The sequence below is a fragment of the Monodelphis domestica genome, chromosome 8 (assembly GCF_027887165.1).
Source record: "Monodelphis domestica isolate mMonDom1 chromosome 8, mMonDom1.pri, whole genome shotgun sequence".
Taxonomy (NCBI): domain Eukaryota; kingdom Metazoa; phylum Chordata; class Mammalia; order Didelphimorphia; family Didelphidae; genus Monodelphis; species Monodelphis domestica.
Genome location: NC_077234.1, coordinates 1,313,798 through 1,341,264, shown reverse-complemented (window position 1 = coordinate 1,341,264; position 27,467 = coordinate 1,313,798). Strand labels below are relative to the sequence as shown.

The 27,467-nt window shown below is 43.9% G+C and overlaps 1 protein-coding gene and 1 long non-coding RNA gene across 7 annotated transcripts in view; one reads left to right on the top strand and one right to left on the bottom strand.

Annotated features, from left to right (window-relative positions):
• Nucleotides 1-21,577, top strand: part of LOC130455790 (uncharacterized) — a 45,863-nt gene extending 24,286 nt beyond the window's left edge. The window contains exon 2 of the long non-coding RNA XR_008913910.1: nucleotides 20,376-21,577. This is a non-coding gene — a long non-coding RNA (uncharacterized LOC130455790). The remainder of the gene's footprint in view (nucleotides 1-20,375) is intronic.
• LOC103094270 (zinc finger protein OZF-like) lies at nucleotides 541-26,462 on the bottom strand. 6 transcript variants are annotated; one of them, XM_056807118.1, is made up of 6 exons: nucleotides 26,312-26,458; nucleotides 24,203-24,372; nucleotides 23,587-23,798; nucleotides 17,094-17,220; nucleotides 15,629-15,724; nucleotides 541-10,315 (listed from the first exon to the last, which is right to left on the bottom strand). In XM_056807118.1, the coding sequence occupies exons 2-6, from the start codon at nucleotides 24,216-24,218 to the stop codon at nucleotides 9,027-9,029; spliced, it is 1,740 nt and encodes a 579-aa protein (XP_056663096.1). In that variant the 5' UTR covers nucleotides 24,219-24,372; nucleotides 26,312-26,458; the 3' UTR covers nucleotides 541-9,026. The 6 variants fall into 6 exon arrangements, with proteins under 6 accessions (XP_056663096.1, XP_056663098.1, XP_056663095.1 ...); XM_056807120.1 differs by lacking the exon at nucleotides 15,629-15,724 and having other exon boundaries at nucleotides 26,312-26,462; XM_056807117.1 differs by lacking the exon at nucleotides 26,312-26,458 and having other exon boundaries at nucleotides 24,203-25,568.
• Between the last annotated feature and the right edge of the window lie 1,005 nt (nucleotides 26,463-27,467).

Here is a 27,467-nt window from a genome sequence, read left to right as displayed (position 1 = left end):
TGGTACAAGCAGGACCTCTAGACTTCTCACTCCATGATCTACACCCAGGAGACAAGGTGTACATAAAGAACTTCCAGCACGCTGGAGGAACTCGGCCTGCTTGGGAAGGTCCATTTCAAGTACTGTTAACCACACAACAGCTATCAAAATTGGAGAAAAGGACTCTTCGATTCATTGCTTACATGTAAAACAGGCACATTTTAGTGACAGTTTTAAGATTTAATTTTGTTTTTAAGTTCACATATTAATCTAGTCTAAAATATTCTGTTACACACCTTTACTACTGTTTATAACAAGCTTTTATGAAAAAATTATGTATATTTACACCATGGATCATAGTCAAGTTAGAAAGGTAATAGAACTTGTTTTTGCATAAAAATTCTTTTTGTTGTGCCTCTGCTTGGCTGACACATTGTCACATGGAATGTGAACTATGAATTCCTGATTTTTAAAATTTTATTATTGTTTTTCTTTATATTTGCAACAGGATATTTGCTTTTTCCCCCTTTCTTCTTATTTTTTATACTTGAGAACATGAAATCAGTATTACTGTTTTTTATTTTGAAGGGTTAGTTTACATATCTGTTAGCCCCAATACCAATGCATACTGTAATATTGGGAAAGGAAATAGGATTGGAAAAAATGGGGATTTCTGGGAGATTTGTATAGGGCTATAGAGGAGAGAGGGGAGAGAGGGTATATTGCTTGATGAAGCAAAGGAGGGAGATGCCCCCTGCTGAGAGGAAACAGCAGGGGTCCGATAAGGATTGCTTGTTATAGAATGACTGAACTGAAGTTCAGCTCTCTCTATGACCAGAAAAGATAGTCCACTTATCTGACTGAGAATTCAAATAATATAAAGTTTAATAACTAGTTGGGATTAGAGTTTTTTCTCAGCTTCAGACCTGAGGCCAGGCCCCAGAGGCTGGCGGAGGGTTCTCCCATGCCCGTCTACTCTATATCAGTCCAGTTTTGTATTTTTTAGAATCTTAGCAGTAGATAGAAAGCAAACAAGAACCGGTCTAACCTTCAGAAGAGATTGGGCTTGAATCTTCAGGCTGAACCAAGAAAGAGGTGGCACACCACCCCAGACTGGGCTGAACAAGCTCCTCTCTCCTCCAACACCAGGAAGCAAGTCCCAAATCGGCAGGAAGGAAGTGCTAGTCACAAGACCCAACAGCCACTTCCAGTTGGCCCTTTCCTCCACAAACTGTCATTCTAGTTTCCTTTCCACAATCGTCCCCTTTTTTTGTTGTGACCTTCCCAAGGTCACATATTTATATTATAGTTACCAATTTACTAAATCTACACTAAGAATTCTTAGCAGGAAAGTTTGGGCAAGGGTAGTTTTGGGGTTTTACAATAAATTCAGTACAATAAATGTTTGAACAAAACTATTACAAGAAATTTGAGTCTTAATGCTAATACTACTTACTCTACGTTAACTAAAACTAATACCTTATTTACAGAAATTATTTATAATACAATACACATTGTTCCACATCATGATGTCAGTCAAATAGAAATATCTATTGATCTTTCTATTTGCCTAAGACCTAATGGAATTAACTATATACATATTTACATTTTGCATAAATACAATTTCAGACACTTGTTTATATAAACAAGGTCTCTCAATATGTCAGTTTGTGATTTTGTTTTGTGTCTAATAGTGTTGTGTTGAATACTTATCAAGTTTCTTCAGATTTCCACTTCTCATGTTGACTGATGGATCTCTTCTTTCTTCCAAGTTATGTAGTGATGCATGCTATTTCCCTAATATGTGAAATTACTTTTGTTTTATTATTTCAATACACTCATTCTTACATATAAGTCTCGTTTTTTATCTGTCCTCTTCTTATATAAACAAATTAACAAAGTTCAAAGTCTTAGCTGTCTATTTCAGCTTTTCCTCTTTGTTTCTTGTCTCTAGCATCTTTTCTTGATGCTTTTCTTCTGGGATGCTTTTCCTCTGGGTTGCTTTTCCTCTGGGCTGGGAAGTTGTCTTGAACATTATGTTTCACTATTACTTCTTTGTGGTGTACTTTTTATGTTAATCAGTTTTTGTTTCCATTTCTCAGCACTATCTTTTGTCTAATTATCTTCTATGTCTGTTACAGTGATGTTGAACTTTTTCTGGTTTCACGTGGGAACAGTGAAACCATGAGTCTTTCCCTGTAACTTTAATAGCTGTTGGGGTAGTAAGCAATACTTCATGTGGTCCACTCCATTTTATGTCTGTAGCCAATTTTCTATTGAAATTCTTTAATTATACTATGTCTCCTAGTTTGATGTTGTGCAAATTGTAATCCAGGGGTACTGTTTATTGTATCAAGTCCATTTCATGCAATTCTGCTATTCTTGTCTGTAAAGCTCATATATATTTTGTTAATTGACAGTCTAGTTTGTGAGAAGTTCTACATCAGAGAAAGGAAGATGTGATAGGAGCATTACATTGTTTGCTTCTTCCTTTTGTTTTGGATCAGGTATGTGATTTTCTTGTTCTGCAAATTTAGTGTCTTTATCTGCTTTATCCACTTCCACATACTTTTCACAAAGTTCTTGGTAATTCTTGACTCCCAATGCTGCCAGCATTTCTTCTAATGTGATTGTGTAGTTTATTTCCTTAACTAACTCTTCTGACTGGATCATTTGTTCTTGATTTGAGTTGTTAATGAAATCCTGCATCTCCTCTTGTAAAGCTTTGTGATCTTGATTGTAAGGTTTGACATATTCATAAGGTTCTTGGTCTTCTTCATTTTCTGAATCAAATATTATTGAATATAGTGATTCTGTGTGATTCGTGTCTTGCATTTACTTTTGCTTGATGATTTCTATATTCCCCAAGTCTTTTGCAAGCTCTTTAACTTGGACGTAACTTGTGATTTGTCTCTTTTTGGGAGATGTTTTTAAAACAGATTTAGTTGCTCCTGTATCAATAAGAGATGGGTAGATCTCATTACCAACTTTTATCATAACCCTTGGTTCTGTGTTCTCATTTTGTTGGCACACTTGGACCATAGGCACCTCTATTTCTATTTTGTTCAAATCCCAGTTTTGTTCTTCATCTACAGACTTTTCTTGTTGCTTTGACCATTCACTTTGCAATTCATCATCAGTTTGCAATGGAATTGCATTATCATGGAGACTTAAGGATGGCATAATAATGTTTGTGTTTGTTTTTTCTTGTGCAGTTACTATTGGTTGGAATTCTTCTGCATAAGGATTTAAGGTTGACTTTTCTATTATGTCATTGGTATTTTCTTTTGTAATATCTTCCCTGCTTTCCGTGTCATTGTCTCCAGGAGGTCTGCTAATTTGAATGTCTTCTGTTATTGCATTTTCGTCCCCATTGGACCCTTCTGTTGTTTGCTCATATGCTTCAATTAATTCATTTACAGTTTGAGTATTACAGACTGTTGCCACTTCTGTTTCTTCCTCTTTCTTTGTAGCTTGTTCTACTGTTCCAAAATTTTTCTCTTTAATCTCTGTTACATCATTATCTAATTGGATTTCTTCTTCTATTTGTTCTTTAGTTTTATTTTGTGCTTTTGGCACCCCACATTCTATCTGCATGCACTCTCCTTCCTTTTCATTTTTCCCTTTTCCTTTCCCATTTTTCCCTTTTGATGTTACCCCATGTACCTGACTTCATAATTGACTTTGTTTTGCAGCACATGAGACTACTTGTGAATAACGTGGTTTCTCTCCTTGTTGGATGTACCTCTCCATGGTTTCTAAATTTGGTGCTTGCAATGATTTCTTGCAATTACAATCACAACATTTTGTATTTGTTTGTGTATTATTGCTGCTATACTTTACATTGCTTTTCCAAGACCTTTGTTTGTTATTAGCTTGGAATAATTGTGCCTTTAAATAAGTCTCAAACCATGTGACCCATTTTTCCACAGAGGAAACATCTGGGTAAATTTCTCCTTTGATTGCTTTGTGTGTAATTTCTTGTGGGTTTGTATGATTGCAGAGTGGCTAGATTTTTTATTTCTTCAATTTCTTTATATTTACTTGAGCTATTTGCCTCCTTGTGCTTGACTTTAAGGTCTTTTATTATTTCATCTTTTTCCTCTAGCATTTCTTTATGACCTGAAAATATGTAAGTTGCCGTTTTTCTTAAATCTTCCAGACTTAGTGTTTCCCAATCTGAGCACTGAAGTTTAAAATATGATTTAATAGGTGTATTACTGCCTCTCACAAATTGTCTCCTTATGTGTTGGAGATTTTGTTCTGTTAAATTTTCAAATCCAAGCACATCCTCTGCTACTTCAATCATTCTATCGAGGAACTTTGATGGATGTTCCCCACTTTCCTGTCTCAATTTCTCAAATTTTCCCCAAGTATCTGGTCTTTTCGAAAAAACTTTTCATTGCCTCTAATAAGTCTTCTCTGGCCTTTCTTAAGTAATGTAGATTTTAATTATCAGATAACTCTAAGTCTGTTCCTTCCTCTGGCCATGATGTTAAATTTGGATTTTTTCTAGTTTCATCAAGGAATTGTTGTGTTTCCCTTTTTGAAAATAATTCTGAGAGAAGAATTTCAGTGTCCTGGAAATCTGGATCATAAAGCCTCATTGCTCTTTTAAATTCTTTTAAACATCTCATCGGTTCTGAAAACCAGGAAGGCATCCGTCTTTTCAGACTTTCAAGCTCAGCTGTTGTAAATGGTTTATTTGTTTTAATATGAATTATGCCACTATCTGGTTGTAAGCTTGTTTGATCTCTTAGTGGCAATGTTGGTATTCCCCCTTCAGCCCCATCTGTATTTTCTTGCTGAACTACATTGTTATTTTTAGGTATGTCTTGCTGTGTGTTAATACCTTTGCCACATTGTATCTCTTCACTCAGTTGCTTCATCATTTCCTTTAGTTGCATCATCTCCTCCTTTATGGCTAAAATCGTCACAGCCATTTCATTATCTTTTGCTTTTTTCCCAAAAATTAGATGCACACCTATTTTTAGGGTTAAGAAGAATAATGCTCCAGCATATGTGGGAATGAATGAAATCAAGCGATACATACTTATATTCAGCCATTGCAGTTTCATAGATGCTAAGCAGAAAATAAATATAATCCGGAATCATGACAAACAATAAGTCGTAAAACATATACAAGACATATGCAATCCAGGCTAGATAACCCATGGCAAGTAATAGTTTCTTTGCCGTCTTGTATCTTGAAAAGCTTTTTGCAACAGAAAAAATGTTTTTAAGTCTGGCCCTTTAAGAGTCGCCTCCTCCCTTCAGGAGGCGTGGTTTCTTTTGGGCGTGGCATCACTAGGCAGATTAGTTGCACTCAGCACTGCTCTCAAAATGGTTACTTTTCACACAGGCTTTTGAAATGTATGCAGGCCCGACTTCTCTGAAACCCCAATTGCCTTCTTTTTCCCAAATTCTTGACAAAATAGGTGGGAAAACCTGGCTGACTCTGCCAAAAATGCCCACAAGCTTTAGATAATGGAAACCTGCCACTGGTTACGGATTATGGGGACTTTCACTAATGATGGCGCCTCATTTCGGAAGAAGCGGTCACAAAAGAGCCTCTCCACAGTGCTCAGAAGCGCAAGGCACAGAGATCGCCCACCTGGGGATCGACGGGGATCTGAGCCGAGACTGAGGACTTGTTTTTGGGGTTTGAGGAAGTGGTTGTTGGGCAAATCCAGACGGGACTTCCCCGTGCCAGGTTCCTACAAGGACCCTGTTTGCCTTTCTTTTTGGCGCCCTTCTCCCTCAGATCGAAGGTAACATTAGACCAGGGAAGTCTCTCCTCTTTTATAGGTTGGCAACTTCCTGCCGTCCTGGCTGCCAGTGGCCAAGTGCACGATAGCTGCAATTGTCCTTCACTGGGAGGTCATAAATTACTTGACTTGGGCCTTGCTGGTGCCGTGCCATAAGGGAATCCTTTACCCCCTTCGCCCGTTTTGAATTAACACACTTTTTTGATGGACTCCACAAAAGCTTGAACTAGGCGGAGGAGCTCCCAAACTACCCTTAGAAATCCAGTCAATCAGGAAACTGAGAACCTTTTTGATTTTGAGAACTTCAGCCTTCAGAAGGTGATGAGATGGGACCACGAAGCCTCCTGGAATGGGCTAGAGACATCCTGCAGGTTCTTATGGGGGCTGGTTGGCTGCATGTGGGGGGGGAGGAGGGCCATTGATGTTGGTTAAAGTTCATTTATATGCTTGTATGCCAACTTCCTGCAATGTTCCTGGTAAATGTCACAGTGCAGCCTGGGGGCTATGAGACCCTAGCCCTGTGGAGACAGATAAACCCAAGGTCACGCTGTAGAGAAGGGGGTCTGGGGGCTTCCATCATAGACCTCTCAGTGGCTCATGAGGTCCCGGGAATATACGGGAACCACGGCACCCTGATAAAGCATGTTTTACAGGAAAAACCTGCTCAGCCCCAAAAGGGGCTACATTGCCAGCGCAGCTATTGCTCCACCTCGGGGCCTCTCCCCTTCACCCTGTGCTCACAATCTGCTGATCCCCCAGAGGTCTGGTATTGGGCCCTGCTTAATAAATCGCCTTATGTCCTATGTCCAGTGGCACCTAAAGGCAGTCAAACTTTTGGCCTTGCTACCCTCCCATACCCACCAAAGTTGAGACAAGGGTTTGACTTACACACATAAGGAGGGATTGAAGTGAGGTAAACCAAGTCATTTACCAGAAAACCTGTTTTTCCCTGGGGAAAGTAGAAATCAGAACTGAGCTTTCCTGTGAAGGTCAGGCAGCTCAGAACCAAAACAACATACAGTCAGGATCCATGAGAAAGTAACTCCCTTACTAACAAGGATAAGATATAAAATGGAATGTCCTGTACCCCATGTTACTGACGAAAATAGCTTCTAGACAATAAGGTTTGCTTGCTTTATCAAGGCTATGTCTCATTAATGAACATTGTTTGCTTTGTATCTTGCATCCTATAAAAACTGCATTGTAACTTCAGTCCAGTGCAACTTTCATTAGGAAGTTTTGCCCTGGCCAGTAATAACTGTTGGTTCTATTAATTTAAACTTCTGGGTGTCCGGACTCACTTTATGAAGTGCACCACTTCAGTGATAACAATCGTCAGAAGATGATAAGTGGTTCCCACAAACACTGTCTCCTGGGCAGTGCTGGGCAATTTGGAAGCTGTGATTGGCCCCTGTGAAGAGGGGAGGATACAAGAAGTCACTATAAAAGCAAGCCTGAACTTCCTTAGAGCAGATTGTTTTTGAGAAGATAGTCTGAAGAGATTGTCTTCTGGAGATAGTCTTCTGACCAGGGAGAGTCTTTGAGGGAGCTTCGCTGGAGACTATGACTTGGATCGTGGGCTTGGAGCTCAACTTCAACTTAGACTCTGACTCCTTGATTACTTCTTTGGTTGAGTGAAAGGCTGACTCCTTTCCTCATTTCCTAAGAGACTAGCTTCCATCTTGGAGGCCACATGGTAACTCACCACCAGCCTTCCTACTTGGGAGCTAATTAATATCTGCCTGGATTAAGATAGGATAGATAACTTCTCTATCCCCCACACATTTCTCTTCTTTATTGTTTCCTCTCTATTTGCAAATATTTGTAAATAAATTTCTGACTCAAGATGTAATGAATATTGGCAACCACATAATTTCATTAAATTATTGTCCAACCATTAAATTTAACCTGTTCAGTGTGAGATGTTGATCTAAATCTATTCTCTCCCATACTGTTTTCCAATTTTCCCAGCAGTTTTTGTCAAACAGTGGGTTCTTGTCCCAAAAGGTGGATCTTTGGGTTTATCCCATACTGTCTTTTTGAGGACATTTACCCTATAGACCTAAGTCTATTCCATTGATCCTCCCTTGTCTTTTAGCCAGTACCATATTGTTTTGATGACCACTGCTTTATAGTACAGTTTAAGATCTGGTACTGCTAGGCCTCCTTCACATTTTTCCCATTATTTCCCTTTATATTCTTGATCTTTTGTTCTTCTAGATGAACTTTGTTACTAACTCAATAAAAAGTTTCTTGGTAGTTTGATGGGTATGGCACTGAGTAAGCAAATTAATTTGGGTAGGATTGTCATTTTTATTATATTAGCTTGTCCTACACATGAGCAATTAATGTTTTTCCAATTATTTAGATTAGTTTTACTTTATTATTTTTAAATTCTTAACAGTTTTATTTATTTAATTTAGAATATTTTTTCCTGGTTACATGATTCATATTCTTTCCCTCCCCTCCTGTAGCCAATGAGCAATTCAATTGGGTTTTATATGTATCATTATAGATCTAGTTTTAATTGTACAGAAAGTGTTTTGTAATTGTGTTCATATAATTCCTGTGTTATCTTGGCAAATAGATTCTTAAATATTTTAAATGGAATTTCTCTAACTCTTGCTCTGCTTCATTGCTCCCAGCCCACATCCTCCAATGCCACTATCCAAGGAAATATAGGGCACCCCCTTGCACCCTCTCTTTTATCCTTTCTTTTGGCCTGTATGTGTATTGTGTGACATCCAGTCACACAGCACAGGGACACAGGTTGGACAAAGCAGGTTTAAGAGGGGGTTCCTCTTAAACAATCCTCGCTATGATTCTATTGTAAGACAAGCACATTAAAATATCCCCACTTGGGGTCTTGGGATGTTAACATGCCTAATCTCAACAAATCATTTCACATAAGCAGCTTATACCTCCAAAGCTTCTTTCACTAGAAGTGTGTAAAACATTGAACTTTACCCACCTTAGTTGGATGGTGGCATTGCAGGACATGGGCTGGGAACAATGAGGCAGAGCACAGAGCACCATGTGACAAGATCAAAATTAAATTAGAAATAGGTTTTGATCTCTATTTATCTACTCTATTTCAGGTAAATATTAATAAACTCTATAGAAACCAAGAACCAGTTTTTAACAAGTATTTAATTGGACATACTGTTTTAAAGCAAATGAACTTGCTAAGCTGAACTAAAAGGTAAACTATTCAATCCTCCTTATTTTGCTCATGGCGATCACGCTTAAGGTCTAAATCATGCTCATTTGGACCTAATTTTAGTGGATCTTATGACATACTAGTGTGAATTGTCTGATTTTTAGCAAGGTGAGAGCTCTGTGTGAAAATCTATGGTTTTTCTGATGGAGAGCAAGACTGGAGCTCCATGCAAATGACTTTCCACATTGCTTGCATTCATAAGGTTTTTCCCCAGTGTGGATTCTCTGATGTACAGCGAGTTTGGATCTCTGTCTGAATGTCTTTCCACACTGCTCGCATTCATAAGGTTTTTCCCCAGTGTGGATTCTTTGATGTATAGTTAGATAGGATCTCTGACTAAATGCCTTTCCACATTGCTCACATTCATAAGGTTTCTCTCCGGTGTGAATTCTCTGATGTCGTGCAAGATTGGCTCTTTGTCTGAATGTCTTTCCACATTGCTTGCATTCGAAAGGTTTCTCACCAGTGTGGGTTCTCTGATGTTCAGCAAGAGAGCAGCTTTCACTGAATGTCTTTCCACATTGCTTGCATTCAAAAGGTTTCTCACCAGAGTGGATTCTCTGATGTTTGGCAAGAGAGTAGCTCCCACTGAATGTCTTTCCACATTGCTTGCATTCAAAAGGTTTCTCACCAGTGTGGATTCTCTGATGTTTGGCAAGAGAGTAGCTCTCACTGAATGTCTTTCCACATTGATTGCATTCAAAAGGTTTCTCCCCAGAGTGGATTCTTTGATGTATATCAAGGTAGGCACTGCGACTGAATGTCTTTCCACATTGCTTGCATTCATAAGGTTTCTCCCCAGAGTGGATTCTCTGATGTCGAGCAAGATTGGCTCTTTGTCTGAATGTCTTTCCACATTGATTGCATTCAAAAGGTTTCTCCCCTGTGTGAATTCTCTGATGTACAGCAAGACTGGAGTTCCAAGTGAATGTTTTTCCACATTGCTTGCATTCAAAATGTTTCTCCCCAGTGTGAATTCTCAGATGCATAGCAAGATTGGAGTTCTGTCTGAATGTCTTTCCACATTGCTTGCATTCAAAAGTTTTCTTTCCAGTGTGGATTCTCTGATGTCGAGCAAGAATGGAGCTCTGTCTGAATGTCTTTCCACATTGCTTGCATTCAGAAGGTTTCTCATCAGTGTGGGTTCTCTCATGTCCAGCAAGACTACATTCACTAGGTTTTTCCTCAGTGTGGATTCTTTGATGTTCAATAAGGGATGAATTTTGAGATTCAACACAGCATTCTCTCCAAGCTAAGTTATGGGGACCATCACTCATGAGTCTTTGTTTGTCGAGAGAAAGGTCCACTTCTGTTAGAGTCATTTTCATTTCAGGTCTGATCTCTCCTTCTAAAAGAAACAAACAGTAAAACAGACATGTATAGTCACATATATGCACATATAATGTTATCCCTTTCCTCCACTGTCAAAACACAAACTACTTTATATCCTATTTCTTCAGGTAAGAAGAAAAGTCTTCCAACTTAAATGGGCACAATCCACCATTTGAATATGTCCTCAAATCTAAAGAATAATTTGATTTAAAAAGAGCCTTACATATGATCACATTGGCTCTTCATAACAAAAATTTGATTTTGACAAGGCTAGCATTATTACATTCATAACTCAGACCATGACCTCAGAATGGCTAGCTGAGGGACTTGACTGAAATCCTAGTGGCTGAGAACCAATTTTGTGATGGTATGCCCTGTCCATAGTACTAGACAATTCACTTTCAATCTTTCCTTTTTGTTTTTATTTTTATTGTCCACATACTTAATCCTATTTTCATAGTTATGATACAGTATCTGAGATCAAATAAAGAAACTCAGTACTTATTTTTGCATTTACCCAAGGCATAAAAGATTTTGTTCTGTTCCCTACTTCTTGAGAATAGCCATTACTTTTCTTTAAATGCTTCTTTTCACTACAATAAAATCCTTCTATAATAAAATTTAAACAAAGATATGGCATTTCTCACGTTTAAAAATATGTCTTCTTGACGTGGACTTCGGTCCATCAACCTTTTGTAAGGAAATGGACTGCAAACAGTTAAAGCTAAATTAAAACTCCGTTCCTTAATTTCCATAGGGTTTATTAATATCTAATTGAGTAAAAGAAGGCAGACAGATAGAAAAAGCCTATTTCTAACCAGCCATGTGGGTGCTTCTCCACATGGCTCTCTCCTCCACCTTCCTTTCTGCACCTTGTCCAAGGGAATAGAGTGTACTTCCTTATCTCGAACCTTTTAACCTCCTCCTCCCTTCTGAGTCATACCCAATCATCTCTGGATCAAGTACATAGGCCACAGTCCCATGACCTACATTAGAATGCACTGACATGACGTAGCACAGGTAGTACCCCAGTACATGATGCTTCGGGGGGAGGGGTTCCCTTCACACAATAATTCATTATTAGTCCTTTTCTGCCCTTCCAATTTAGTGGTTGATAAATCCTTTGGAAATTTGAGATAATGCTCCAGTGGTAGTTACTGGCACTTTAAGCAGTAAATAATGGCCCAATTTCATTACAATATTTTCCCTTTTAGACAACAAATATTTCAAACAATGTTTTTTCACCCTCTGTGCAGCAATTCCAAATGAACACTACCAGGAATATGATGCTTTTAGGGTGCATTCAAGGAGGACATCAAACTCTTGACTGCTTCTGATTAAGTGCAACATATTCTTTTAGTTTTTCAACTTGACACCAAATTATTTCTAAACTTCCAGGTAGGTTGGCCATTCCTGCTGACAGGCATGCATGGACTCTCATTGGCTATCATTCCACATAATTAGTTGTGTGACTGTGAAAATATGGGTTTCAAGACTGTGAATTGCCCAAACTGTAAAGATAATTTTTAGCGTCTTGATTTTATATCAAAAATAATTGGTCGCCATGGGAAAAATTCCCCAATATGAAATACCCAAGTCAGCTGGGTTTTGTGGAGATTTTAATTAATATAAATTAAGGAATTAAGGGAAGGGAGAGAGACAGAGTAAGAGGAAATAGTAGGAAAAGGCTAGGGCCTAGGCTAATGGCCTAGGTCTTTCTCTTTAAGAGAGAAACTAAGTCAGTCTTTAATCACTCAACACAAGATCTTTCCCAGCAAAACTAGTGTTCAGAGACACAGCAGCCTCCTCTGACTCCTGACCTCCAATTCAGCTACCAAACCTGAATTAAATCGAACTACCTTGAACTGGTTCAGACAGCTCCTTTTAAAGAGAAATTTCTCTTGTGCCACCTTCCCTAAATTTTCATGTCTACCAATCACAGTAGATGCTTTCCCTAGGACAGCCCATTCTTAGTTTTTAGTTCTCACCTTCTCTGGGTAGATTATATCTTCTGAATAATTCACACCTCTTTGCTAAGCTTGCCCCTTGCAAGTTGCCTGACCTTTTAGTGATTAATTTGACCTTCACAGGTACTTAGCACCCTTTTGTATTAGATCTAAAAGTAGACCCAGCTTAAGGTTTTAGCTTCACTATAAGTATGAGTTGGGGACTTTTCATTGTTCAGTAAGGAGTTTACAACTTTATCTTCCCCTAAAGTATGTCCAAGTATGGGTGGAGTAATGTAAAGTTCTCAATACATTCCTGACCAAGTACCTCCATTGGTTAAATGGGGAATAACCTTAATCATAACCTTAAGATAATGTTCCAGGGTAGAGTCTGAGAAGTTTTAAGATTCACAGTTGTCACATTCCTGGGTTACCCGGTTGCTGCATCTTATCAAGCTTATAATCAGGAAATCAAGATGTTATTCGGGGTTGTATTCTTGCAATAGAGATAGCAGGCTCTTTCAAAACCCTGGGCACTAGTCATGGCAGAGTAGTGGACTTAGGGGTTATGCAACCATCATTGACCACAACCTTTACATAAACAGCCCTTAACTCTCCACTCACTGCAATTTTTCAGATTATTTTCAGATTTGAACTTACTCTCCACTTAAGTTCTTGTTCTTCTAGCAGGAAGCTCCTTAAAGGCATTGGTAGAGAACCCAGGGTAGTTATTCAGTAGTTTCAGTGAGAGTGGAGCCAATTTGCCAGTGGTAGAATAAATGAAAGTCCATCCTTACAAAGTAGTTTTGTAGATGAACTTTGTTTTTAAAAAAACCAACAAAGCGATATATGCCATAGATCTCCAAGTACATCTATCATTTAATACACTTCTTGTCATGAGTCAGTGGAAAAACAAATCTTTCACATGGTAGGTAGCAATTCATTTTGTTGAGTGGTTAGAGAGCTAAAACCAAAGAAAGAATTTTCATCCCTCAGCATGAAAGGGATTCTTTCTTGTGTGTACAATTTTCTTCCTATTTTCTTGTATGTTGTATGTATGTCTTGTCTGTATTTTCCACTTCCTATAGATGTTGGCATTTTCATGATATTCTTTTTTTTTTTAAACCCTTACCTTCTGTCTTAAGAGTCAATACTGTGTATTGGCTCCAAGGTAGAAGAGTGGTCAGTGCTAGGCAGTGGGGGTCAAGTGACTTGCTCAGGATCACACAGCTTAGAAGTGTCTGAGGCCAGATTTGAACCCAGGACCTCCTGTCTCTAGGTCTGGCTCTCAATCCACTGAGCCACCCAGCTGCCCCCATTGTCATGATATTCTTAAAATTTACAATACAGCTGTTGGTACATTTTGATTCTACCCCAGAAACTTGCTAGTAGTTTTAACATTGGGCAATCCATAAGAGCTCTGTCTCAGTCTCCTCAACTCTAACATGGAAGTAATAATATTAAGGAACTCCAAGGGTTCCTATATGGATCACATGAGATAATATCTATAAAGTGTGTGACACACAGTAGGTACCACATGCAAATGGTGGCATTTATTTTATTATCGCTTTGATTATATATAGCTTTTCTCTTTAAACAATCATTTTCTTCATTCCTCTATTTCCTGATTTCCCTACTGAATTAAATGCATTTCCATTCCCCAACACTCTTTTCTCCCTGGATCATCTAAGAGCAAAATTCAGGATCTGTTGCTTCTTTTTAAACCACTTCCATCCTAGATTGTGAGCTCCAGGACAGCCCAGACTGGTGTTGTCCTTCCTTTGTATCCTACAGTTCCTAGAACCTATTTTATATTTAATCCATGTTTACTGACTCGGCCCAGAGCTTATGTCAGGCCCTGGTCTCTCCTGGAGGCAAATGCATGCTCTGGCCTCTGCCATGTTTCTGTCTCTTTCTTGCTCTTATTTCTTAGTACTCTGCAGTAACTCTGTTGGAACCTGAGCAGACCCAACCTTGAAGATTCCAGAGGCTTCTTCTTCTCTCTAGGCTCTCATCTCCCTTAGTATGGTCACCTGATTGTCCAAGAACAGGACAAAGATTGAGCCCCAGAGACCGGGAAAGGGCCTGAGCTGATGATTTTGGGAAAGCTTAGCCTTGGATTGCTTCTAAATAAGGCAGCACCTATTCATGGGCTGCAGGTCAATGGAGAGAAGGAAAATGAGGAAACCAGCTGCCTGGCTCCACTCTACACTGAGGCTCCCTGATCTCAGCTGGGTCCTCACCATGGCAAGGCAATCCTATGACATCTCCCTAAGGGATTCCCTTTACCACCCCCCACAGCAGCCTTCCAAATATTTCCCTGGTCTCCAGCTCTCCCTTATGGCTTCCTCCCATCCCCTGCCCACACCTTCTGAGCTGAGAACTTGGCCTCCTGTTTCCCTGAACAAAGCTGGACCTCTGCAGAGCTCTCTTATCCTCCACATCTCACCCCACTCAGCTGCCTGCTTTTCCTTTTTGGCCTCAGGATCAGAGAAAAAGTCATTCTTGCCCCAGTTACAGAGACTCCCTTTCCATGGGCCAAGAATCCTACTCCACTCCTTCATCGGCGCCCAGTCTATTCCTTCCTCCAATGCCCCCCTTGTTCTTTCATTTTCAGTCTTTCCCACACTAATGAGCTAATGACTCTCTTCCTCTGGGAACCAATAACCCTCTTCTCCCTAATCACTTGATCTATTCATCCCCATGAGATACTGTCCAACATCTGTCCTCGTGTTAAATTGCTAGAGACGGCCATTTGCAGTGAGTTGTGCCAACGCTTTTCCCTTGTTTTCTCTGCTCTACTTTCCCCCAGAATCCTCAGTCTGGCTCTCCTGAAGCCCCAGGCCACCTCCCCACATCAGACCTCTCTAGTGCTCCTTCCCTCCTGGTGAATGGCTGCCCTGGAGCTGGGATCTAGAGGGTTTCTACAGAACTGTCGGCAGGCTGTCTGCTCCAGCAAAGGGTGAGCTCCATGAGAGCAGGGGATGTCCACTGCAGCCCTTTATGTCCCCCATAACTTGGCACAGGACCCTGCACAAAGCAAGCCTTCATACATGTTTCTGGATATGAAAAGAGCTCAGAGAGGATAAACTCAGCCCTTTTGGCACCTGCAGGAGACTTCCAGGCCCTCCAATACCAAACACTGACCTCTTCAGAAGGCCACAGACCGATCCCCTGAAGGGAGCTAATAGGAAATGGTGTCCAATAGCCTCATTTTACAGATGGGGAAACTGAGATTCCAGGGTTCAATGATGTGCCCAGAAATCCCCTGCTAAATCTCTGAAAAAGAATTTCAAGTTGGGTCCCCAAATGTAGCTCTGGCTTCACCAGAGCACACAAAAGACTGCTCACTCCAGCTCTCACCCTCTTTCCCCCTCACTCACCTGGGCAGCAGCTCCTCGGACCTTCTCGCTCCAGCATCCATGGGGCTTCCCTCTTCTCCAAATAAGAGATCACATATTCTGGGGGAGCTGGAAGCCCTGGGCATGGGGAATAGTCAGGAAGGAGGATGGAGAGAAACTCAAGGAAAGGGGTGGGAGTCCAGTGACTCCACTGAAAACTCTCTCCAGTGTCTGTAATGCAGGAGCCCAGGGTAGAATGTGCCTGTTACCCTGTAGGACCTGGAATGGGCAACAGCAACCTCCCCTCTACCCATCCTGTTCTAGTCCATTCAGGGTCATTGTTCTGGGTCAGTCTGAAGCCCCAGACAAAGGGACCTTGAGGGATTGGCTTTTGTCCTGTTTCCCTGCCTGCTCCTCTCTCTCTAACACTTCTCTGAGTTCCATGTACTGTTGGGAGTCTCTGCGTCTTCTCCTGGGGAACTCAACAATCCTTGTTGGGCCCAATTCTGTCTCTCAGCCAGTCCATTTTTCCTGATCATGACAGAGGGGTACAAGCAGTGCCTGCAGGATCCTGGCAAGGACTTCTGGAGGAGAGTCTTCAGAGCATTTAGGGTGGGAAAAAGAGGGGGGGAGAAGGTCAGGGAACCAATCTGGAACCAGAACATTTGGTTATGGGGCATTTTCTGTGGAGAAGGCTGGACTCAGCCCATAGTTTTCCATTATTTGGAGATGAGAGCCCGCTAGAAAGGGAATGGACAGGGACCTGAGCTTAGAGGCAGGATGGCCTCAGCATAAATCTGGCCACAAACAACTCCCATGTGGGTGCCTCAGGAAAATAAAACAAAAACCTTTAACTGAATCTCTATTTCCTTATCTGTAAAATGGGGATAAGTGTATCACCAAATTAGGAAGATGAAGGTGAGGAAGAAGTGCTATCATATTATAGAGAAATCCCTTGGCAGAGCCTCTGGCTAAGAGCAAGTCATTATAAATGCTTCTTCCCTTCCCTCCCTTTTGCTGGAGGCTCAGGGCAATAGGAAGGAAGACTAAGGATAGCCCTGCTCTGCTGAGGACACCTAGGAGCTGTGAGCTACAAGTTTATGCTTATTAAATAGAAAAAGATCCCAAACAGTAGATTCACCCTAGAGAGGAAGAGAGTGGAAGGAAATCCCGCCTGAACAGTTTTCCCAGATGGATTTGGGAGACACAATTCCGGGCCAGGGAGAGAGAAGATGGAATCAGCGCTGAGATTACTTCCACCTCTGAGATTATTCCACACGGATTTGATCTTGAACTTCAGGAGCACCAAAGGCAGCCCGCAAGGCCCCATTACATAATGCAAAGCCCTTTTACAGGAGAAGCAGGCAGAGGAGGGCCCTGGCTCTGGGACTCGCCACACCAGCCCTTGTCTTTTCCTTATGCCTGAAAACTGCTCCCAACCCTGCCTGCTGCTGAGGGCGACATTCCCTTGGATGGCAGACTCGGGCAGCAGGGAGAGGCTCCTTACCCACAGAGAGCAGGTTCCAGGCATTCTCCAGCATCACCTCCTTGTACAGCTCCTTCTGGGGAGGGGACAAGAGGCACCACTCCTCCCGTGTGAAGTCCACAGCCACATCCTGGAACGTCACCATCTCCTAGAGCAGCCCAAGTCAGAGCACAGAAGGCTGAAAGTCACATCACAATGAAGAGCCCACCTCTGGTCAGTTACAGGAGGAAACTGACACCCAAAGAAGGCAGGGGCCCATAGTCCCACCCATTGTCAGTGTCAGAGTCAGCACTAGAAGCTGAGTCTTTAAGAGCCCAGGATGGTCAGTTACAGGAGGAAACTGACATACAGAGAAGGGAGGGGCCCAAAGGTGTCACCCTTTGTCAGTGTCAGGGTCAGCACTTGAAGCTGAGTCTGTAAGAACCCAATGGAAGGTTGAGAAAAGCAGCTCTATGACTCTTTGGAATGACTGTGGAATTTTTCTCTCTTTCTTTCCTTCCTTCCTTCTTTCTTTCTTTTTTAAACTCTTACCTTGTCTTAGAATCAATACTGTAAATTGGTTCCAAGGCAGAAGAGTGGTAAGGGCTAGGCAATGGGGGATAAGTGACTTGCTCAGGGTCACACAGCTAGGAAGTCTCTTGAGGCCACATTTGAACCCAGGACCTCCCATCTCTAGGTCTAACTCTCAATCCACTGAGCAGGAGTTTCCAACAATTGTGTGAAATAAAATATCCAGGGGACTTCCATTCCAGTTTTGATCCCAACTGTTCCAGCAGTGGGATGTAGGTGTCACAGAATCATGTGTCTGACACTGTCACTTTGTCCTGGTGTAGCCAGCATCAGTGTGAGGATCTCTGGTGTCAACCGGCCAGAGCCAGCATGACTTAACCATGGAGGGAGGAGCTAGAGAATGTAAAAGGCAATCGAGGGGGCTTTTTTACCTCCCCCTGGAAGTAACTGGCTCTCTGGGGGTTTCTCTCTGAGCTTTCCTAATCTTGATCTTTGGCAAACCAAGCCTGAGCGAGTTGAATGGAGAAGGAGATCTAGAAAAGCTGAGGCCCCTCTCTCCTCCTGCTTCTCTCAAACTCTCTATTAAGAAATGCTCATAAGTCTGGCAATAAGCCTTCAGATCAGTTTTTAATTATAACACTATGGAACACATGAAATCATGGCGAAAGTCTGTGTTTTAGCTGTGGAGGAGAAAAGAGAGGGGCTGAGGTGAAAGTTTTTCCTTCCCAGTGATAAGTTCTCAAGCGAAACCTGTAAAGAGTTTGTGAGAATCTGCGCAGTGCAGTGAATTCTGGAGGGAAGAGAGTTCTACTTGGTGCCTTAAAAGAGAACAAAGCTAAAGAAAAGATCTCATTGTTTTCTGCATGACTGAAATCAAGTCTTATCCGGATGGAAACACGAGGAGGGTTCTAAAGAGATCATCAGAATCTGGACTCGACTGAGTACTCTTCCAGTCGAGTGCCTGTTGTGACAGTCAGGGCTTGAGGTTCCTTTTGGTAGGATGGTTCATAGTCAAAGCCTTTGTTTCATGGTTGCTGCCATTTGTATATGGCAAATATTCCTTAATTACGTTTTATCCTACCAGAAGACTGATGGGGAAGAGCTTGTCCTTTATTCAAGAAAAGAGTCAATACTTAATTCATTTGGGTTTCATTTGAGCTTATTGATAAGAAAAGCTGTTGCCACTTCCTTTAGGAGAAAAAAGCGACCTAAACATCCCCCTAGAACTAAAGACTTTAAAAGACAGTAAGGAATTCAGAGTGCTACGGAGGGCCGTTAGCAATCAAGGACAGCTCGTCCTCCTCTGAATCTGAGACTCTCCCACTCTGGATGCTAAGCTGCACAAGGTCTCTTTGGCCACTATGCTTACAATTTGATGTTCTTCTGTTTCACTGCCTTGATTCTGGGATGTGACTTCTCAACAACTAAGGGATTTTGGGCTCTTTTTATTCTATTTTCCCCAGAATTGAGGAGTCTTTTCTTTGCTCTGAATCTCATGAGTCCCTCTTCTTCACTGCATCCTATTCACTGTGTGTGTGAGACTTCCAAGCTAAGATTGCTACATAGTAGAAGCAAGGGTCTTCTCCTCACCACCAACCGACATAAAGTGCCTCAAAAGGACACAAAGCAAAATCAGATGAGTGAAGGAGCTCTACTGTAAGGTGCAGGCATTTCCACTATAAGCTATAAGGGGCTAAAATTACTCCTACCAAAGCATGAGATACTCACTCCTCTCCCACTCCACCTACAGCGCCAGAGTCTGAGCGAGTGTGGGGTAATCTCTAGGTTCTTGGGCAGGGGGTTAGGGGCTGGCTGAGGACACCACAGACTTATCCCTGAGAACAGTGAGACTTGGGACCCAAGGTGGCTGAGGAATGTGGAGCTTGGGCACAGAGATAGGGCAGAGAGGGGCTGCCCACAGCAGATGAGTTGGAGGCTGAAAAATAGTGTTAGGGCCAAAACTGCTCTGTAGCTCAATACACAGAGACCTACCTACTCTCCTCACTCAGATTTCTGACTGAGAAGAGAAGAAAAAATGAACATAGCAATGGCCACCTACACTCAAGAACTACAATCTACAGCCACTAAAAAAAAGAGAGAGAAAAACTTTGACCCTGGATAATTTGTATGGTGAAAAAAAAACACAATCTACAGAGGAGACAGTAGAGGGCAACAAACAAGAAAACACATTCAACCTTTCAAAAATAAATGAAAATTGATCACAAGCTCTCCAGGAAATCAGAATGGAGGTGGAGAACCAAGTAAGAAAGATAGAAAAGATAGAACAAACTTGGCAAGAAAAGTGGGAAATAGTTCAAAAAGAAAATAACAGTTTAACAACGCCCAGAAATCAAATGAAATGACAAACAAATTGGAGAACAGAATTGACCTGCTGGAAGCTATGAAAAGTAGAATAGACTGAACTGAAAAGGAAAATCAAAAGACCATAGGTGAAAACCAGTCTTTAAAGGATAGAATTAGGCTAGTAGAAGCTAATGATCTCACAAGACAGCAAGAATTAATAAAGCAAAGTCAAAAGAATGACAAATTGGAAGGAAACATGACATCTCATTGAGAAGATGACTGACTTGAAATACAGGTTCAGGAGAGAATTTGAGAATCATAGGTCTTCCTGAAAACCTATAAATAAACAGAAACCTTGACATCATACTACAAGAAATCATCCAAGAAAACTGCCTTGATATTGTATTGTAATTTAAAATCCAAGAATTTTTTGATTTTTTGTTTGAGATTGTATCTTTATAAAAATCTAAGATTTTGATTTTGTTTCAGAAAAGACCTTCAAGGAAGAAGTTTGATAACTCCTAAATCCAGAGAATGAATTGTTGCCAAAAGATGCTGGAGAAATCCACACTACATCAAGAAGATCAAGAATGAACTTTGGATATGGTTGATTGAACTGAAGTTTGATTGAACATTTATTGTAAATGTACACATTTATGCCAAAAGGGACTGCCCCTAATTTGGCTTTCTGTCAATGCGCCTAGCAAAACATTGGTTTTTCTTTCTTTCTTTTCTATTTCCTCTCTCACTATTCTAATTTCCTCTTAGAAAATTGAATATTGTGTATATCTATAGTTAGAAGTGCATTTAGGACTACAAGATAATTATGTTAAATGATCAATGGGGAGAGTAGTCTCCCAATGATCATCAGGGGGGATTGTGAACCTTAAAAATTCCCAGACCCTACTTTATAAGATTGGATTAAGACCATTCCCCATTTGGGCAGTGAACTCTACTTAGATCAGGAATGTGAGAACTCTACTTCACCTACTTAAGTCTGCCCTAGGGGAAGATAAAGTTGTAAACCCTTTTCTGAACAATGAAAAGTACTTAAACCCATACTTATAATAAGGCAAAAAGTTCTTAAGATAAGTACCTATAAAGGTCAAGCAACTTGTGAATTTACAAGGAACAAAGAGCTGAGAAACTTACTCAGAGCTTTCCTGGTGTGAATTACTAAAAAATTTACACCTTCTTAGGTGTGGACTAAGAATGGTCTGTCCTTTGAAAAACGTCTACTGTGATTGGTAGATGGAAGAACTTAGGGGAGGTGACATAGGAGAAAATTCCCTATGTAAGGAGATGACAGGCTCTTAAAAAAGAAAACAGTCTCTAAGGAGGCTGTTGGGAGAGTCTGTTGAAAAACAGTCTCTTGAGGACAGTCAGCTGGGAAAGGCTGCCTTGAAGGGTCTCTCTCGAGACTCTCTCGGGGACATTTCAGATTGAAGGATTGAGCTGGTGGAGTCAGCTGAGATGCAGCTGGCCTGGTGTCACTAGAATCCTTGCTTGGACAGATCTTGTGGTGAGTGATTAAGGACTGACTGATCTTTTCTCTTAAGGCTTAGGCCTGGGTTGGCCAGGACTGGCCAGGGCCAGCTTATCCCTTTCTCATTATTCCCTCTTTTTCTCTCTTTCTCTCCTCTTCCTTAATTCCCCATTGTATTAATTAATTAAAATCTCTATAAAACCCAGTTGACTTGGGTATATTCATAATTGGGAATATTTCCCTGGCGACCACCTTATATTTGATTGGAAACCAGACACTGTAGTGAAAACATATTTTCTGCGGTCACAATTTTCTCATCCACTCTTTTATCTACAACAATTTAAGTCTTCCACTATTTTAATCACTACAGTTTATGACAAACAACTATTTTAACTATTACAATATTCTTGAACAAGAGGGCAAAATAGACATAAGTCACCCTCTACATTAAATCCTCAAAAGACAACCCCCAGGAATGTAATCACCAAATTCAAGAGCTCCAAGCTAAGGAGAATATAAGGAGAAGCCTGAAAGAGACAATTCAGATATCAAGGAGCACCAATCAGGATTACACAGTCTCCACACTAAAGGACTGCAAGGCTTGAAATATGATATTCAGAAAGGCAAGAAAATTGGGTCTTCAACCAAGGACCACCCATCCATCAAAACTGACTATATACTTCCAGGGAAAAGTATGGGCATTTAACAAAATAGATTTCCAAGTATTTGCGAAGAAAAGACCAGAACTATTTACTGTGTGTGTTCTCAGCAAAGAAATGCAGGCCATCCCCTTACCTGACAACTGATATGTATTGGATTCCCTGACTCCCACCTTGTCACCCCCTCACATCCATAAGTCACCACCAGGTGGTGAGGTAATAAACGCCAAACCTCCTTAGAAAGAGAACATTCATCTCAAATATCTTATTTCTTACCCAGTTCTATTTCAGGGGTCTTCTTTGGTTGATCCCCCCCATCTCCCCCACCCCAGACACTTTCCCCTCCCCAACCCCTTTTCATCTCTCTTTGGTGTACTCTCTTCCTAACCTCAGGATCTCCAGTCTTTCTCAAGCCTTGGGGACCCTAAGAACCCGAGCTGATGCTTCCTCTCTTCTACTAGACAATTTCCTTACCCCCTTGGGCCGTGCAGCAGAAGGCCCATTGTTCCAGCTCTGGGTGGTCTCCCAGTGTAAAATTGGACTTGAACTCTGGACTTCAATCCCCACAATTCCTTGCTCCACTTCCCCAGAATGCTTTGTAATCTCACCTGGGCCGAGATTGAGAAGGTATTTAACCTGATTGCAAAAGCTTTTAGGGCTCTTTTGGACTTCCATTTTGGAGCAAAGGCGTCTCTTCCATGAAGTGAGGTTATGTTGTCTAGGCCTCTGGCCTAGGCACATGTTTCTTACTTGTATTTTCTTTAATCCTTAATCCTTAATAAACCTCTAAAAAATATAATACTCCTTGCAGAGAGAAACTAATTTCTACCTGCCTCAGTCTCCCCAATATTCCTAAATTTTAATCTTTACACCAGATCATAACCCCAGTGCTATAGGGCTGGGGGCGGGTACCCAAGATTCTCATCTCCTAACGTTATGCACAGAGACAGATACACTATGGCACAAATGTAACTGACTTTGCTACTAGTAACAATGTAATGACCCAGGACGATTCCGAGGGACTTAGGAGAAAGAATGTATCCACATCCAACTAGTAACAATGCAATGACCCAGGACGATCCCAAGGGACTTAGGAGAAAGAATGTATCCACATCCAGAGGAAGAACTGTGGGAGCAGAAACGAAGAAGAGAAACATATGATCGATCACATGGTTCGATGGGGATAGGGTTGACTCTAAACGATCACCCTGGTGCAATTATCAATAACACGGAAATAGGTCCTGAACAATGACACATGTAAAACCCAGTGGAATCACACATTGGCAATGGGGGATGGAGTGGGGAAGGGGAGGAAAAGAACATGAATCTTGTAGCCATGGGAAAATATTCTAAATTAATCAAATGAAATTAAAAAAAAAAAAGATTCTCATCTCCTGGCCCCAACTAAAAACCCCTTGTAGTAGCTGGGGTGGGGGTGGGGGGTTGTTACTGCTCTGGGAGTTCTGGATTTCTCTGGTTGACTCAAAAGAGAATCCTTGAGGGAAATGGGTTCCATGGGGGAAGTTGGTCAAGTATGTGGATGACCTGTACTCACCTGGGCTGGGGGGCTGCTTCTCCCAAGGACCATTCCCTCTGGTTCCAGGATCCCTGTTTGAACCAGCTCTTGTTTCTCTACACACTGAGCCGGGGAGGGAGAAGTATAGCAGAGGGGAGATATCTTTCCCTCCTCCTCTTCTGGTGCAGGGATTGATGGTCCTACAGGAGTTACAAAGACCCTGGGCCTGCCCTCAGGGCACAGACTCCCACCTACAGAGGGAAGAAAGCAGCAGGGAGGGGCAGGCTTGGACAGGAAGATGGGCCGGTCCTCCTCTGCCCCCCTTCTGCTTCCCTGCCTCCCATACCCTCCCACAGAGACCCAAGGGGATCCCAGCTGGAATGAGACCAGTCTGAGCCTCCCCCAACTCTTCTCCTTCCTCTGCCCTCCCTGCAGCCCCTCTCTCCAACCAGCATAGCCACATTATGTGGACAAGAGACTGGAAAGCTAGGGAAGGTTGGGGCTGGGGCTTGTCGGGCTGGAATGGAGCCTCCAGGGATTGACCAGGGGAAGCCCGAGACCTGAAGACCAAATCCAGGCTGGGATTCTGCCTCGACTGGAGAGACTGAAAGAAGTGGAGGCAGAAGCAGGGGTTGGGAGCCAGAGAGACCAGGACCTGTCGTCTCCCCCATTCGACCGAGCAGTCCTCGAGGGCAGCCACTGGCTTCTCCTTCCTTTGCTGCGGAGCTCAGGGACCCGTGAGTGACAGGCAGACACAAGTGTTGTGCCTGAGCAGCCGGCCTGTGTCCTGAGGTCTCCCTAGGAGCTGGGGAGGACTCCTGGGACCTGTGAGAGAGCTCCAGTTTGGAATCCCTAAAGGGGAGCCCACGGCCTGGGCCCCAGGGTCAGGAAAAAGCTTGGCTTCCTGGGTCCGGAAGGCAGGACAGTGGAACCTCTGACCCCCACACCTGGGTCCAGGAGGGAGGCTGGTCCCTGTGGGCAAGGCGGAAGTGTGCCCCAAGAGTCACTCTGGAGGGGTTACATTTTGGGCGAGTAAGGGCTGGGGAGCTCAGTAGTCAGGTCCACCTCCCCATGAGGTCAGAGGAGGAGACCTTCAGGACCCCCCAAATGATCCCCTCATGAATGCCTCTATCTGCCTTCCCTGGCTCCCTGCTCTCCAGGGCTTGAATTAGGACCCCAAGGTGCTGGCAGCAACTAGAGCTTGGCAAAAGTGGGATTCTGCCTGCCATGTGTCCCTGTAAGCCCCCATGTGGTTGGCCCCACTTTCTCTTGATCTACAGGAAGTGAGCTGGGCTCTCCCAGGGCTGTAACGGGCTTGCTTAGTCCCAGGGAGCTCACCGCCAAACTGATTTTAAACAGAGTGGAGCCAGGAGGTCCCGGGTTCAAATGTGGCCCCATGGGACCCTGGGTAAGTCGCTTACCCCCAATTGCCTAGCCCTTACCACTGCTCTGCCGGGGAGCTGACACCCTACTGTCCATTCGGAGACACAAGAGGACCGAGATGAGAAGCCAGTCCAGGGGCCAGAGGGTGAACCTCGGGCGGAGAGTGGCCAGCAAAGAGCCGGGAGGTCAGGAACCCCCAGCGCCCATTGGTCGGAGAGAGCCCAGTGAATCCTGGCTTGGGAATCGACCCCAGGAGGGGCCCTTCGGCTTCCTCCTGGAGACTCCCTTGGGCTGTGGGGAGGTCCAGGGCCGTGAAGGCCCCTCCCAAGGCTCCAGTCAGGACCCCAGCGGTGAGGACTAAGCCCTGAGAATGGGCCAGGCTGGCTCTGGCTTCACAGGCCCCGGGGAGCCACCGGGTCGGGAAACGAGTCCCTCCAAGGAAGGCCGGGTAGCTCGTCCCTAGCGCTCTGTCTCTGCTACCACTGGGGGCGCCCTCCTCCTCCCTCAGTCCTGGATGACCGCAGAGCCTTCGCAGCTCTGCTGGCCTCAGCTCTCTTCCCCCTTCATTGCTGCCCCCATTCAGCCCCTGAGGAGACTTGGCTGCTCCCTAAACCGCCCCATTTCTTCCAGGATCAGAGCCCCCGTGCTCTGTGGCACCCCCCCCCCCCCCGCCAGGCTTCCCCCACCTTCCTCCCTGGGTAGCCTCCTGGGCCAGCGGCATTTCCTCCCCCTGCCGCCTCGCTCTCCCTCCTCTCCAGATCAGACCAAAGACCTCCCTGGCTGCCCTAAAGTCCAAAGCAGAATATCTCCTCCTCCAAGAAGCCCTCCTCAAGGTGGGGGTTAAGGAGTCCCGAGATGGTTAAATCCACCTCAGCAGCAAAGTGATGTGGGGTTAGAGGAGAGAAGAACCACACCGGGAGGGGTCTCAGGCTGCCCGGGAGGAGCAGGGGAAACCTGAGGCTCAGAGCCAGGATGCTGCCTGGGATTCTGGGACTCCTGGGTCCTCGGATCTCGTTCCGTCCCCCGGCAGGACGTTTTAGCAGGAAACGAGAGCCCAAAGGGGAAGGCGGCAGCCACAGCCGAACCCTCCCGGAGAGCAGAGCAGCCCCACGGACACACTGTATCACGCGGGACCGAAATTCACGGCCTGTCAACGGCTGTCATCCGGGCCGCAGCTCCCGCCCTGCCCAGCCTCGGGGTGACCTGGGTGTGCCCAGGAATGAGCCTCACGGCGGCCCCCGCGGGAGCTGGTCCTTCCCCAGGGGAGACTTCACCCCCCACCCCCCATCCCAGGGGATGCAGCTCTAACGGGGGGGGGGGGGAGGGAGAGACGCCCTCCGCGGTGCCCATCCCTTCTCCCGCCGCGAGCTGCGCCCTCTACCTGGGGCCTCTCGTCTCGGACCGTCGCTCCTTTCCGCGCAGTCCTAAACTAATTGCTGGGGAAGGAGGAGCTTCCCGGCCGCACAGAAGGAAGGGGAGGAATTGGGTAAGGACAGAGCGCGCTCGGACTTCCTACTTCCCAGAGACCCCTGCGCGGTCGGCGTCCCTGCCCCCCTCCTCTCTTCCCAGCGAGCAGTCCGAGCTCCGCCTCCCGCCCCCTGCCCCCTCCCCACTCGCTCGGGGCCTGCCCAGTTCTCTCCTTCTCTCGTCCTCGCGTTGCTCTCTGGGGTGCTCCTGTCTCTGCTCCCCCAGTTAGTTTAGGGCACTCGGTCTCTGGAAAGAAAAGGATCCCGGGGCCTAAGGAGTCCCGAGTCCCAAACTCTTTTTGGCCATAAAACAGTGTGGGGGAGGCAAGATTATCCTCTTCTCCTCCCTCTGGTCCTGGCCGAAAAGGAGGGGGAAAAGAAAAACCTGGGCGTGGGCAGCCTCCCTCATGGGGCTCTGCCAGAGGACTAGAAAAGAGCTACAGGCCGAAGAAAGGAGGAGAAAGCCCCGCCCTCGGGGTCGCCCAGGCTCTGACCACGCCCCCTGGCTCAAGGTTCCAGGTCACCCCAGCAGCAAGGCCCAGGGCAAGCATCTTCTTAGTTCCATGGATTACGGCCCACCCGCCCACCAGCCCAGCCTGGAACTTGCTCTATATCTCTGGGGCCTTGTGTCGGGGAAGGGAAATGCGCTTGCCCTGGCAGGTGGGGTGAGTGCGCACAGTAGCTCCCCATCCCCCCTTCCCGCAGGCAAAGTGGAAGAAGTAAATGGAGATCAGAGACAGAAGGAGGGCGCCCCCTGCCGGGCAGCCCCGTAGGGGAGGAGACATCGATCTTTCTGGTGCATAGGTGGGGTCTGCCAGTTGCTTCTTATTTGTCACTTGGTAGCACATGTCTGTCATAGGCCATCCTTCTCAATACTTAATCCTTAAGTAGGGGTGTAGACATTCTTGGTTGTTAGGGTTTTAAAAACTAATCAGGGCGAGGAAAATCTAAAGTTCCCAATCCCCCCTGATAATGATTGGGAGACTAGTCTCCCCAGTTGATCACTAAATATAATCCTGCACCTCCAAATTTTCTAACTGCAGGCGCATACAAAATTTCACCTTCTAAGAG

Bases quoted from the DNA above. Each gene is read 5' to 3' on its own strand.
- LOC103094270 (XM_056807116.1), bottom strand. From the start codon at position 22,772: ATGTGCCTAGGCCAGAGGCCTAGACAACATAACCTCACTTCATGGAAG. The intron at 17,221-22,505 runs GTAAGGAAATTG...GGGCTGCTCTAG, and splicing joins CTGCTGCACGGCCCAAGGGG to GAGATGGTGACGTTCCAGGA. The intron at 10,316-15,628 runs GTGAGTGAGGGG...TGTTTCTTTTAG, and splicing joins TCCGAGGAGCTGCTGCCCAG to AAGGAGAGATCAGACCTGAA.